Source organism: Thunnus maccoyii, chromosome 9 (genome assembly GCF_910596095.1).
Source record: "Thunnus maccoyii chromosome 9, fThuMac1.1, whole genome shotgun sequence".
Taxonomy (NCBI): domain Eukaryota; kingdom Metazoa; phylum Chordata; class Actinopteri; order Scombriformes; family Scombridae; genus Thunnus; species Thunnus maccoyii.
Genome location: NC_056541.1, coordinates 26,427,664 through 26,441,163, shown reverse-complemented (window position 1 = coordinate 26,441,163; position 13,500 = coordinate 26,427,664). Strand labels below are relative to the sequence as shown.

Here is a 13,500-nt window from a genome sequence, read left to right as displayed (position 1 = left end):
TGTAGGGTTACAGAATAAGTGTTTGTGCATGCTGACATTCTGAATAGCCCTTTGGTAAGGACTGTCTGGTTCCTTTGTGAATGCAGATAGCAGAGGTCTTGTACCCCACAGCAGACTATGTGACGGTGGAGTTAAACAGGATTCAGTGTCTGGAGGCCAGGGAAATCATTGTAAGGACGTTATCAACACAAGGAGAGTCCCAGGACTCACCAGTGGCCATCATCCCGCACAATCTCTTGGGCTCTCCACGCCTCTCCCACCGAACCACCGCACCTCCCCACCCTATGCCCCACCCAGCACACACACAAACCCATCCTCCTTACCCATCTACGTACCCCCCGAATCACCCTCAGCCCCAGGTGCAGCCTCTGCCTCGAGCACAGCCCCACACGCTGCCCCATGCACAGCCGCACTCGCAGCCCGTCTGCCACCCACCTCCTCTTCCCCAGCCTCATTTCCAGCGCCACCCCATGCCCAAGTCCAAACCGCTCGTAAGTGCCAGAGAGCCAGAAACCAAAGAGCACGAGGTGGGCCTGCGGCCAGGCAAGCCCTGGGAGCGCTCCCCCTCTCCGCTGCCTCCCATGCGCGGACCCAACCTGGAGCCACCGCACTTCCAGCCACGGCGATCGCCCTCTCCTCAGAGGATCCTGCCGCAGCCTCAGGGAGTCCCCATCCCCAACACCATCGCCAAGGCCATGGCCAGGGAAGCTGCCCAGAGAGTGTTCGCTGAAGGCAACAGGGTGCGTAGGAATTAAAAAGCATTACTCATCTCGACATAATTTTTCACAGTGAAAGTGTCTGTCAGGATAATAAGATCATTTCACTTATATATGAAAATCTGATACCTTTTAAAACCATCAACACAACATTTATTGGTTTCAGGATATAACTGTTTGTCTCTAGAAAACAAAACTACATTGGCAAAAAGTGGAAAATACATACTGTGAATTAATTTAAATATCCATTTTTTCACTTGGTTTGCAGAAAATTGGATTTGTAGAAATATTACACAAACATATTCAGACCCCTTTACGATTCTAACATAAATACATGTCTCTTATCAGGTTGAGAACAGGAACATCTTCAGTGAGCGTGGTAACACCCTGCATCCGCTCAACTCTGACGAGGAGGAGGACGGCTACGACTCCCCGCATGCCAGGAGGAGAGGAGCCTCGGTGGATGAGTTCCTCAGAGGCTCGGAGCTGGGCAGACAGGTACTTTCCACAAAACACAACAAGCTGTGCTCAGCCAGTCAGTGCGCGCATCACTTGTTTCTAAGGAGTCAGCGGTAATACATGGGCAAAATCATATCAGTGGAACTTCAACATTTCAGTGCACATAGTGTAGCTGTAAGGGAGTTTTGACCAACACAAACACACACACACTTTTGAGAGCGTCACTTTTTGGGTTTGACTGGAAATCAACTATTAGCTTATTTATCCATACTGAAAGCTACAAGAAAAATCAGACATGACAGTGTCAAAGATGTTCCCAGGACGAAAAGATAAAATAAAACTATGTACTCGAGGCCACACTCTGCTGCCTTTAACTCCCTCTTGTTTTCTCTCAGCACCATCACCACCACTACAGCCACAGCGAGGAGTACCACACAGAGAGCAGCCGGGGTTCAGACTTGTCCGACATCATGGAGGAGGACGAGGAAGATCTCTACTCTGAGATGCAACTGGAGGAGGGGCGCAGGCGCAGCATCAACTCTCACAACACTCTAAAGGTACCTACCGCACACCTTCAGCCCGTAGTGGCCAGGGGGAGGAAAGAGGAAGGCGGGAAAGAGAGGGAGGGGAGATGGAGGGATGGAGGAAGGGAGGGAAGGTCATGCCATCTGCAGAGGTTCCTACTCTCTCTCACAGGCTCTACAAGCAGGCCCATCGTGGCTTTGCCCGGCTGAGCTGCCTTGTGTTAGCTGAATCAGCCTCCCCTCCCTAACCTTTTCCTCCACCCCGCCCCTCCAGCACTTGCTTTATTCATTCAGGGCTAAGCTCACAGGAATGGCTGTGTATACATACCTGTACGGCATGCGAGAGGGGAAACCTGTAAATTAGAAGCATAATGTTATTTTCTGGTTTGTATTGTATTTCAATGCTCTTTATACTGCACCGAAGGAGTGTTACAAGTTAAAATCAAATATTAGAATGTGATATTCAAATTAAATTTACTGTATCAAAGGGTCATGGCATATTAAGTGCACATGGGAATCTCATTTAAGTGAGTACTTAAATGGAAATATTCACTTTTGTTTATGTCTGTCATGTCCTAATGTTTACTTTCTCTATTGTCAATGTAGATGTTGACATTGTCAGTACATGATTCTGTCTTCATTTGGTCTGTTAGTGAGGATGTGTGGATGTAAAGCCAATCTGTTATGAGAGTGAGAGGTACTGTTAAGTGGCTGATTGGTCCTCTGTATTGTAGTAGACCTGCTATCAGAAGTCAATACAAAATCACTGCAAATTTCCCTGTGCAGTAATGTTGTGTTCCTGAGGTCTATTCATTGGTGTATTTACTTTGTATTTACTTTAAATACACCAATGCTGCATCTCCTTTTTGTCATCACCATATATTTGTATATAACTGTTGCACATCATCTACTCCCCTTTATATTTCTGTAAAAACATTAGTATTTTGAAGCATGTATAGTAATGATATAAAAGCTTGAATTAGGTATTGCTCAGGGTGGAATAGTTAAAGATGAATTTGCTTTGGCTATTGTTTCCTGTGAGCACATAGATGGAAGTTCTGCGTATGTTGCAAAATGTGAAATTGTTGCCAAGAAGTGTCCTAATATATCCTTAGTAATTGGTTCTTCTGCTCATTCAAGCTTCACATTGTTAATTTCTGGCTTCTTAAAGATTCATTTATTGTTTTCATCTGCACTGATGTTTTGATTTAACCCTCACCAGTTGCACTAACACTGCCTGTCACCGACAAAACTTTCATTTGGATATTTCTCATTTCTCACGAGCGGAATTCCCTGTTTCACAATTAACCTCTGTGCCCATGCTCAGTTTATCAGTTATCGCTCCATATTTTAGCCAGATTCCTGCTCAGAGCATGCCATTTCCTCCTCACGGAATGAGACTGCATGTCTTGCTACATTGCCACAAATAACTAATTCTGTCTTTATTTTGTCTTCCCCCCCCATTTATTCTATTCACATACTGTGTTGTTTCCTGCCTGTTCTAAAACCTTCGAAAAACTTTTCAACCCCCCTCCCCTTCAAAAAAATCTAAACTGAACCTTTTGAATTGAACTGACTAACTGAACTGTAAAAATGGGGAACATTGCCTCCTGGTCATGACTGAAGGCGTATTACAAGCGTCAGGACCTTGCTGAGGAAAGAGACTGCTGGGACCTCCAGAGGGAGGTGGTGAAGCAGAAGTCACTCCGAAGCAAGCGTCTTCACAGCATCCCTGAGGTGGCTGAGGAGGAGTCGGACAGTGTGGACAGCATGGGTCAGCGCCTGTGCTTCGAAGATGGCGGGCGACCGGGAACGCCACACACTCAGCGGAGGATGTACCCCCCAGACACCCACATGCACAACCATCTCACCCCCAGCAAGAACTCCCGCCATCTGCAGCGCCAGCGCTCCTTCCCTCGCTTCTCTGACAGCCGCTACTGCTACAGTGCAGAGGACCGCGGCTTGATACGACCCAACCGCCAGAACACCAAGAGTCCTGACAGCGGTTTAGACTGTGGCAGTGAGGAAGAAGGCTCTCTAGGCCGGGGTCATAGAGGGTACTATACGCACGGGAGCCCCATGCGGCCTGTGCGCATCATCCACTGTGAAGGCCCAGTAGAAAGGCGGGCGCTGGCTATGGGCCGTAAAAGAACTCTAACTCGCCAGTGCAGCGTGGAGGAGGAGTTCTCTGACGTCCCAGTGACTGCAGCCAAGTCAGTACACACGGGTGACTTTAGGAACAGGGAGCACTTTGGGCCTGTTCGGGAGGCCAGGCCACGAAACTACTCCAGGGAGGGGGCCCTGAGCGAGGGCAGGCTGAACGAGCTGGACAGGGTCTATTACAGTCCCCACAGGGAGGCTAGGGCCCAGTCTTTGTCCAGGCTCAACCGGGACCAGCCGCTGGTGTGTGATTCAGACTTTCTGCTGTACTTTCCATCAGCAAGCTGCAGCCATTCTGTTTTCTTAATGTTGTCTGTTTTTCTTTATGATTATCCCCCTTCCTTTCATTTGGCATTTTGTTTTTAATTTGATGACAAGTTATCACACGTTCATGGTTGGTCTGATTTGATGTTTTATTTTGTGTGAATTACTTTGCTTGTACTTCGAATGTCAGGTGGATTTTTAAAGTAAAGCTTTTAATTACCTAAAGGCCATTTAACTAAGTTTTGACTTCTCATGTCTTTGAGGGGAAAGGTTCCATTTAAAGAAAAGCAGCAGCTCAGCTGCAGCAGTTTCTCTGTGCAATGCATGGGGATGTGCTGCCCCTGTCTTCTCCCTTGCCTTCTCCCTGCCAGCTGCCGGTTTCATATGTCGTTCTTCATGTCTCGCCCTGTAGAGCTGCATCCATATAGCTCCGCCTTGTGCTTGGAGCTCTGTTTCAGCATCTCTTACCTCTCATTGCTTCACATACAAAGGTTAAGTCTTTTCCAGCCTGTGGTGACTCATTTAGTCCATCATCTCTTTGATTGTCTCTTTTACTTGTTTCAGCAAAAAAAAATTCTCTTGTTCATCATCATTTCTCATTTATTAAATGTTTTGATAATAACAAGCCCCAGGCTGAGGCTGTAATGGCTTTGCTCAGCTAACCACATCTTTGTCCATTCTCTCTCTCACACTCAGCCTTCCACTTGAACTCTCCTTCTCATCTGCTCTTTCTTTCTATTCTTTATTCATCGTTTATGTCATTTGTGTCATCATTTGCTTCCTTTTCTCATCAAGGAGCTGACATGCACAGAACAAAACAAACCAAACAAATGGTCTTTAGCTAAGCATCTGACCCTCCCTAACCCCCAGTCCATGTTGTTGTGTTGGGGGTTGGTTTGATTTACTTGTTTTGATGGTTTATTGGGTTTCTTTATTGTTTTATGGATTTTTTTTTTACTATTATTTTGCCTCCCTAAGTACAAATGGAAGCCAATCATTTGCTCTTATGGTGTTTTAGTTGTTTTAACAGGATTGTGGGATTCTTTTAAATGATTTTAAATGTTTAGTTGTCCTCACAATGCAGGCAGTGTATTGTTCTAACCTCTTGTTTGTTGTTTTTTACTCTAAAGATCATTGGGAACTCGCCGTCACATGGAAGTGCTGATCGCCTGGACCACTCAGGGAGGAGGCCGGTTCACATCGGCACCCCCCCTCAGCGAAGGCCCATCCCATCCATTGGTTAGTGAGGTCACCACATGAGGAGACGCCTCATCCCCACCTGCAGGGCCACTGATGTTTGTGCTATTTATACCATGTGTATCCCTTACCCATGTGAGCCGAGCTGTACATCTCTTCCATAGAGCTTAAACAACCACATAGACCCTTTTTTTGTGGGGTGTTTGCACACCCTGTAGCTGTCCATCCCCATGAGCTGGATTCGCCAAATGTTCACATGCAGTTTTGCAGGAAAGTTATCCCCTATGCCTGTGTTTACTGTGGGTTAACATGTTTTACATGACCACCCAATTTGACCTCCCCACAACAGTGCAAGCATTGCTGTTTTACACCCAGTGACTCCAGAGTGAAACCTGTTGCCTTGTACACCCCCCACCTCAGGGCAACCTCATCATCCTACTGTCTCAGCATGATTGAATGGGCCATGGGGTAGAGCAGAGTGTGTGTGCGGGGGATCTCTGACCGTAACGTTGTGATTGGTGTCTTCTGTAGAGATCACCATGGACAGTAACAGTGAGGGGAGTGAGGGGAACCTCTCACCCGTCAAGGAGGATGTTTACTATGGCAGTGTAGCTCGGCGAAGGATATGGCGATCTATGTCCTCAGAGGATCAATATGGTATGTGGTGCAGCTTCTCTCCAAGATGACAATTCACCTTGACAATGCCAGAAAAGGCCAAGAATCGTTCTTGAACACATGCAGTGATATCAATGGTGGTCTTTGTTCTTTGCTGGACAGTTAGCTGCTTTTGTTTAGCTTAGCTTAGCTTAGCTGAAATAAGCTGACGGGGGAAGACAAGACTGGCCACTTTTCCCGTTGCTGGAGAATGAAAATCCCTTCCCTGTATGTACTCCTACGCCTTCAATCCCAAGAAACCCCAACCCACCCACTCTTCCCATTCACCACTTCATATCCAGACCACTCTTCCACTCCACAGCAACTTAGCCCACCCTCCTATTCCTTAGCTTCTCCACCACCTCCTCTTTTCCTTCTCCCACCTTTCCGGGCCAGTCGCCTTAATTTTTGCATGACCCGCTTACAATACAGTGAGAAGGAAAGATACATTACTGGATGAGTTAGTGCATTCTTGCCTTGTTGGTATTACTTGGTTGCACATTCATTAACTCTGCTGCCATCACAATCAAACACAAGTTTTACACTGTTAAAGCACATTTTACCTTCCAAAAAGCATATTTTCAGTTGCTTGCCACGATACGCCTGAGTCACTATTCAGACTTACTACTTTCTGCCATTGAAACATTTAACATGGTGATCCATAAGAAGCATGGGGGACTGATATCAGGTTCATCCCGTCCCCCTCACTGTCCCTGATATCTACGTTACCAAGAACTGCTGGGGCATTTGATGTGTTATCTCCCTCGGGAACGTGCCCCTTTTTTCGTTGCACATTGTTTCCAGATGTGGCCTAAAAGCATGACATTACACCTGCATTTGATGTAGGAATGCTCTCCTCATTGTGTCCGATCCCGGGAAAGCATGCATGTTAATCAGCCTCTGTGAGATAAGGCAGTGAAACAGCAATGAACAATAGTGCAGTGTTATTTGTTTCCTCCTGATGTGCACAGTCATTCAGTTTCCCTTGCACCCAAAAGCTGCTTGACATGTGTTTCCTGTCTGTGTTGTGTTGTGCCGTGTTCTATGATGTTTAGTGACTGTCACGCCCAGCAAGCAGAGATGTGTGAACGAAGAACCCTACTGTCCTATGACGACTGAGCCTATTGTAAAAGCATTCATTGCTTCTAGTGCGTGAACACAACGACAATATCGTTTTCAAAGCAAAACCGATTAAAACTACAAGTGCAATTATTTCATTCGATCTCTGGCTCTTTTTTCACACATGCATCTCATCACCCTCTCCCCTGTCAGCTCTAACAAAGAGACATCTTCTGCTCTCATTGCCTCTACAGCCAGCGTGGCTGTATAAGGCTGGTAGTAGCAGCAGAGGCCTCCTCTATGTTTCAGACGGCTATGGCGAACGCAGGCACGGGCGGGGACGGCGCTCCCCGGAGTACTATGAGGAATCGGAGCTGGAGGAGATGACCCGTGTGTTTGTGGCTCTGTTTGACTATGACCCCCTGTCCATGTCTCCCAACCCTGATGCTGCTGATGAGGAGCTGCCTTTCAAGGAGGGCCAGATCATCAAGGTGGTGGCTCGACTCTTTGACGCAACTAAGACATACAGATGGATGTTAGATATGGACTTAAAAAATAAACTAGAAAAGAAGAATCTTTGCCAATCGTTGCAGGTTTTCTGGTTTCTGTCCTTCCCCTGACTCTTTGTTGTCCCTTTAGGTGTTTGGGAATAAAGACACGGATGGCTTCTACAGAGCTGAAATCCGAGACCGAGTTGGCCTGATCCCTTGTAACATGGTCTCCGAGATCCAAACAGAGGATGACGAGATGATGGGCCAGCTCCTCAAACAGGGCTTCCTGCCACTCAACACTCCTGTGGAGAAGTTAGGTGAGACATCATTTTCCTACCCTCAACTTCCTTTTTTTACTTTGCCCTTTTATTCCCTATCTGTGTCTATCTGACCAACTTTATTCTCTACTGAATTGTTTTCTTACTGACACATTTCTCCTTTCCTCAACTCTTTCCCACTTAATTATGTTTTTTTCTGCTTTCCTGTGAAGTGAACTGCGACCGTTTCAAAGATGGCCGCTCAATAAATCGCAGGTCCCGAAAGTCCAAGAGAGGTCTGTGTCCAGTGAGATTTCCTTCTGCTCTCTGCTTCATCTTCCCTGCTTTTTTTCACTCCACACTATCCTTTCCCTGTCTGTAAACTATTTGTAGCTAATGTCCCTTGGTATTTTACAATCCGCGACCATGAACATGCAAGCCAGACGATCACAGGTCACAAAGATCATTGAACTTGCAAGGCTATTATGTAGCGACATTGGTCATCACATCCTTTAGTGTTTTTTACATTATTCCCAATGATTACTCTTTTCTTATGTCTATTTTTTGATCCCTTCTCCTCATCAAGAGAGGAACAGGCGGAGTGGGCGTCAACACCCGATGTCAACGAGGAGAATGGTGGCCCTGTATGACTATGACCCACGAGAGAGCTCCCCTAACGTTGATGTAGAGGTACTGTCCTCCTGTATAAGCTCCAGCTATCCACTTTGTCTTGACCATTTTGTCACCATCATTATGTAATAAATGCATAAAAGCAGTCAAAGCACAAAACATTTTGAGGTGCACAGGCACTACAGTGAGGACTTTCTATTTTCTATGTAATTTGTAAGCTTAGAATTAGTTCAACATTTTGAGAAATGTGCTTATTTGCTCTTTTGCTGAGAGTTACATGAGAAGATCGATACCAATTTTCATGCCTGTCCATTGGATATGAAGCTACAGCCTAGAGACAGAGTGGTAACATTGGGAAATAGCTAGCCTGGCTAGCAACAGTCCAGCACATAACACCATTGTAAAACCACAAATTGGGAGTTTCTACACTTCGGTTTTCATGTGGATTAAACAAATATCATGATTATCAACAGATATCATGTTTATAAGGGTTTATCAGTCTCCTACCTGTAGCTTCATATTTTAACAAACAAACATTACAGTTTTCTCATTTTACTCTTGGCAAGAAAGCAAATTTCCCAGAATGTCACCTGATTCCTTTCAGTTCGATTCAGGGCAGTGTGTGCACAGGTGAACTTGAATGAGGAGTTAGTTTGTAACTTGTGTAAGCAAGGATTGAAAGTACTTTACCGTGCTGTTTTTTTCCCCCCACACCCCCTCCACCCGGTTTCACTTACGTACTTACTCTCAACTTTCATTTGGCACTGTCACCGACACAGTATAAGGGTAACAGACTGAATGAGGAGTTACAGTTGGCATTGTGTAAGCGAGGATTGAACGTACTTTCCCGTGCTGTTTTTTTGCCCCCTCCCCTCCACCCCCCAACCCCACCCCCACCCGGTTTCACTTACTCTCAACTTTCTATTGGCACTGCCACCGACACAGTATGAGGGCAACAGACTGAATGAGGAGGTGAGTGAGGGTGAGGAGGGTATGGTACTGTCTGCTCTGTGTGTGTTTCCTCCCCCCCGTTTGTTGGAGTGCGAGGGAGGAGGTGGGCTTCGGATAACGGGCCTCGGCCCTCTGTCCCTGGTGGTTATGAATACAGCCCCTCATGCATTGCCTGAGCTAGCATCTCCCCTCCTCGGTTTGGTCTTTGTGTCGACCTGTCTCCTACATACTGTACATATGCTATGTTTGGTTTGTGTGTTCTCAAGAATCCCATAGGAGAGATGTGCCCAATGTGTTGCAATCCTGTCTTCAAAGTTCCAACATTTGATGCATTTACAGTTGCAACAGTCCGTCTGCTGAGACTGAATTGACACTCGTGTTTAAGATGCATCACATTGATTTGGAGAAGGAAGCACAGCATTTCAAACTCATCAAACCCCAGTAAATTTGATGTTTTGGAAAGTCTTCTGCACCCTGTAAACAGCTGTAAACAACAAGAAAAGTACAACAGGCCAAATGAATCTCAAGGCTCTTTTCTTCTTTGACAGGCCGAACTGACTTTCTGTGCCGGTGATGTCATCACAGTTTTTGGAGAAATAGATGAAGATGGCTTTTACTATGTAAGTACTAAACATTTCTATTTCCAACAATTCTGTTCTTTTGAACCTGTTATTACCATTCACAGTGCATGCTTACAGTTGTATTAAACATAGTTTTACGTAAAAACACATCTGTACAAACTTACCCATAGAGTTGTGGGGTGGGAAGAATTATTTCACAGTGGTTCTGGATTTAAAAGCCTCTTTAATTTTGTACTTAGACAATTGTAGGCAACTCACAGTTGGAACACTTCCATAGCTTGGATGAACATGAAATTATCACTTTTAATAATCAGTTCAAAAGAAGAGGAAATATCTTAGAAAAATATGGTTCTTTGATAAAAAATCAAAGGTGTATAGCTTGTGCAGAAAACCATTCATGGAGAAAAGTAAACTATGATTTCTAAGGAGGATTTTAGTGTGAAACATCTAATCAGAGTTTAAAAGACTGTTGACAGCATATTCACAAATAAACTGTTTTTAGGCCGATTCCACTTAATTTGGCCAGTATCAGCAATGATACTCATACTAGTGCATCAGGTTCACGCATCCCTGCTTTTAAGTTGATACAACAGGCTTGTAAGGAAACAGTTGCTTATTTAAACTTCCAACAGAAACAGTTCAACAGTTAGCATTCATTAGACTCTGTTTTTGGTCTCCATAAACTCCTTAGGGAAATATCTGCTTCTTTAGCTGCTACAAGCTCCTCTATGTTCACCAGCAAGTCGATTATTTTGTCTGTCTGCTGTTTGTTTGGTGCTGGACAGGTAGGGTATAGTATGTTTATCAGAGGATTTTAGCAAGCTGCTGATGAGAGCTGTGAGTGAATCAAAACAGTAAGGTTAAAGGGATAGTTCGCATTTTTTCAAGTAGGGTTGTATGAGGCATTTATCCATAGTCAGTGTATTACCTGCAGTAGATTTCGGTTGGCACCCCACCTCAAAAAATACAAACTATCCCTTTTAGGGTTGGAACACCAAGACAATGGGCTGAAAGAGCTTCATAGAGCAAAGACAAACCGCATGGGGCAGGTGATAATTATCTGTAGATTCATCACTACGAGCGGATCCTTTCACACAGTCATTTGATTCATTGTTAATATAAAATGAATTATAGCAGCTTTATAGCCATCATTAAAAATAATTACAATGTGGAAAATACCTCCAGAACCAGCAGATCCTCCCACTTCTTAACTCTATTGCAGCTTTCATTTGAAACTTCTCAAAGCGTGAGGTGCCTTCTCAAAGTATTAGGACAACTTGTTCAACTGGAGGGCAACATTTCAATTTAAATATGGCAGACAGAGTCTCACTGTCCTTGTGTGTTCCTCAGGGCGAGCTCAATGGACACAAAGGACTTGTTCCTTCCAACTTTCTAGAAGAAGTGCCTGATGATGTAGAGGTTTTTCTCACTGACTCACCATCTCGATACCCCCAGGACACTCCAGCACGGATAAAGACCAAAAGGGTACATGCTCCTTCGCAGTACTAGCCCTCTGTCATCCATTTACTCTTTTCAGTTCCCTCTATCTCCTTTAGTTTCGTGTCTGTGCGTGTGTGTGTGTCTCATTGGTACAATGGGATTTCTGACTTATGCTGTAAATAAATAGATGTCTAAGATCTATGAAAAAAAATATGAAAAACTTAAAGACTAATACTTGACAGAGGTACTTTTATTTTTCATGTTTACTGCTGTGAAAAGGGTGGGGGGGTCTGCATTGTATAATACATGGATATATTGTATTCATAAAGCATTCTCAATGAGAGTAAAATGGAGGGGGGAGAAGCTCCTGTAACTTTTTACTTGTTCTGTCATGTCTTGGAAAAACAGCAGTTAACACTTTTTGCACATGCATATTTAGCATTCTAACAGATGATTTATGAATATATTATGTGTATGATCTCAAATCATTTCTAATAGAGTAAATAGTTTTGATGTACTGAAAGATGAACTATGTAGTCTGTAGCTCAGCATGTTCTATAGTCCAGATGCATGAATTCCTGAACATTTTATATAAAGATAAGTCTAGTGTAGTACAACTTTTGTATCTGCTCCTGAACGCCTTGTTTTGTATATTGCTTTCTTGTAAAGTAGGTCACTTAGCCTATGTTGCCATCAGAGAATAATTTCAGAAGTAATTATTTAAAAAAATGTAAATATGTGATGTTATTTTTGTGTTTAACAAATAATGCAATTGTTTAAATATTAATAGGTGTCATCAGATATTTCTTTCCTTGTGTTCTGATTTGCCATTGTCATAGTGCAAACTATTGAAATGCCATCACCATATTTTTTTATTTCTTTTCCTCACCCGCTTGGCAAAACAGAAGAAGAGTGTTCATTTCACACCTTAAAGGCTCTGTTTCCGTCACGTAAGTGAGCAACTGAGGATACCAAGATTACGCTCCCCTCGTCTAATGCAGATGACATGGGTACCCTTAGTTTCTGGTATGCAACATGTATACTTTATATGACATTCCTTTAGTGCTGCTATACCTGTAGGTAGTTTTTAGGAATCTTTGTTTCACCAAAACACTCAGTGCTGTTTGTTGATAGGAGACAGTAACCCCAGCCAATGCATTAGACAAGAAAGTATGGTATCTTCAGTTGTTTCTCTGAGTGTTGTACATGACAATGTCCGTCTCCTGAAATAAGTCTCCTGCTGTAACTCATGGTAAGCTAAAAGGCCAGTGTTGCACAATTACCCTCTATTATTAAAAACAGCACTGCTAACATTTAGACTACTTTCAGTGCAGTATGACATGCTGCATCCTGTAAAGAATTACAGAAAACCTCCCAATTCTATGCAAAAACCCAAAGAAAAGTGTCAACATTTTGTTCATTTGGTTTAGTATTTCTAACGTCAGTTGGCTTTTTTTGCTCCAGCCAAATTTAGGACCCTTGTTAATGTTTCTGTCTGATACACTTTTTCTCTGTATGTAAGGAATACTGTGAAACTGTAAGAAAATACGTTTTTCCTCATTTTGAGGATCGTGAAATGACAAAAATCAGTTCAAATCAGCACCAATTTTGTGAAGCAAGGTCAACAAAATTGCCAACTAAGAGTTACTGATTTAAAGTGAGACTAGGTAATGTTTTTGCTGAACTGTGGACATTGTGGTTATAATGGCTATATAATAAGCTACTGTAACAGTAGGACAAGTTGAGACGAGTCAGTGAACTGACTCAGTAATGTCCCGCATACAGCAATATTTACCTAAAGTTTTCTAACATTAGCCACCACAAGCTACTGTCCATACCAGTCCAAGAAAGGCTGTAGCAGCAAAACCCTCTGGTGTATTGAATTGAGCAACAGTGTGTTTTGTTTCTTATTAATTCAGCTTGTGAACAGAGGAATGTTTTATTTCTTCTCTCAGACGCTACATACCGTAGTCTCGCTTTAAACTCAGCATAATAAAATACCAGAAAGATTTTTGATATGTTACATGTTCTGGCGTATAGATTATAATCACACATACTGTATATAGAAATACAGCCTCATAAATGGAATCTTTAACCATCTGTCTTCCCAAAAGTGC

General features: G+C 43.6%; 1 protein-coding gene across 9 annotated transcripts in view; it reads left to right on the top strand.

Annotated features, from left to right (window-relative positions):
• Positions 1-13,500, top strand: part of rimbp2b (RIMS binding protein 2b) — a 79,961-nt gene that overhangs the window by 65,632 nt on the left and 829 nt on the right. For 4 of the 9 annotated variants that reach the window (XM_042422390.1, XM_042422389.1, XM_042422388.1 and 1 more), the window contains 11 exons: positions 87-740; positions 1,065-1,214; positions 1,571-1,732; positions 5,254-5,362; positions 5,852-5,977; positions 7,343-7,524; positions 7,673-7,841; positions 8,015-8,077; positions 8,368-8,471; positions 9,911-9,982; positions 11,294-11,428. In XM_042422390.1, coding sequence (XP_042278324.1) covers positions 87-740; positions 1,065-1,214; positions 1,571-1,732; positions 5,254-5,362; positions 5,852-5,977; positions 7,343-7,524; positions 7,673-7,841; positions 8,015-8,077; positions 8,368-8,471; positions 9,911-9,982; positions 11,294-11,428 — 1,926 coding nt within the window. Of the gene's footprint in view, positions 1-86; positions 741-1,064; positions 1,215-1,570; positions 1,733-3,325; positions 4,103-5,253; positions 5,363-5,851; positions 5,978-7,342; positions 7,525-7,672; positions 7,842-8,014; positions 8,078-8,367; positions 8,472-9,910; positions 9,983-11,293; positions 11,429-13,500 lie in introns of all 9 variants that reach the window. The other 5 variants (XM_042422394.1, XM_042422393.1, XM_042422391.1 and 2 more) reach the window with 3 other exon arrangements.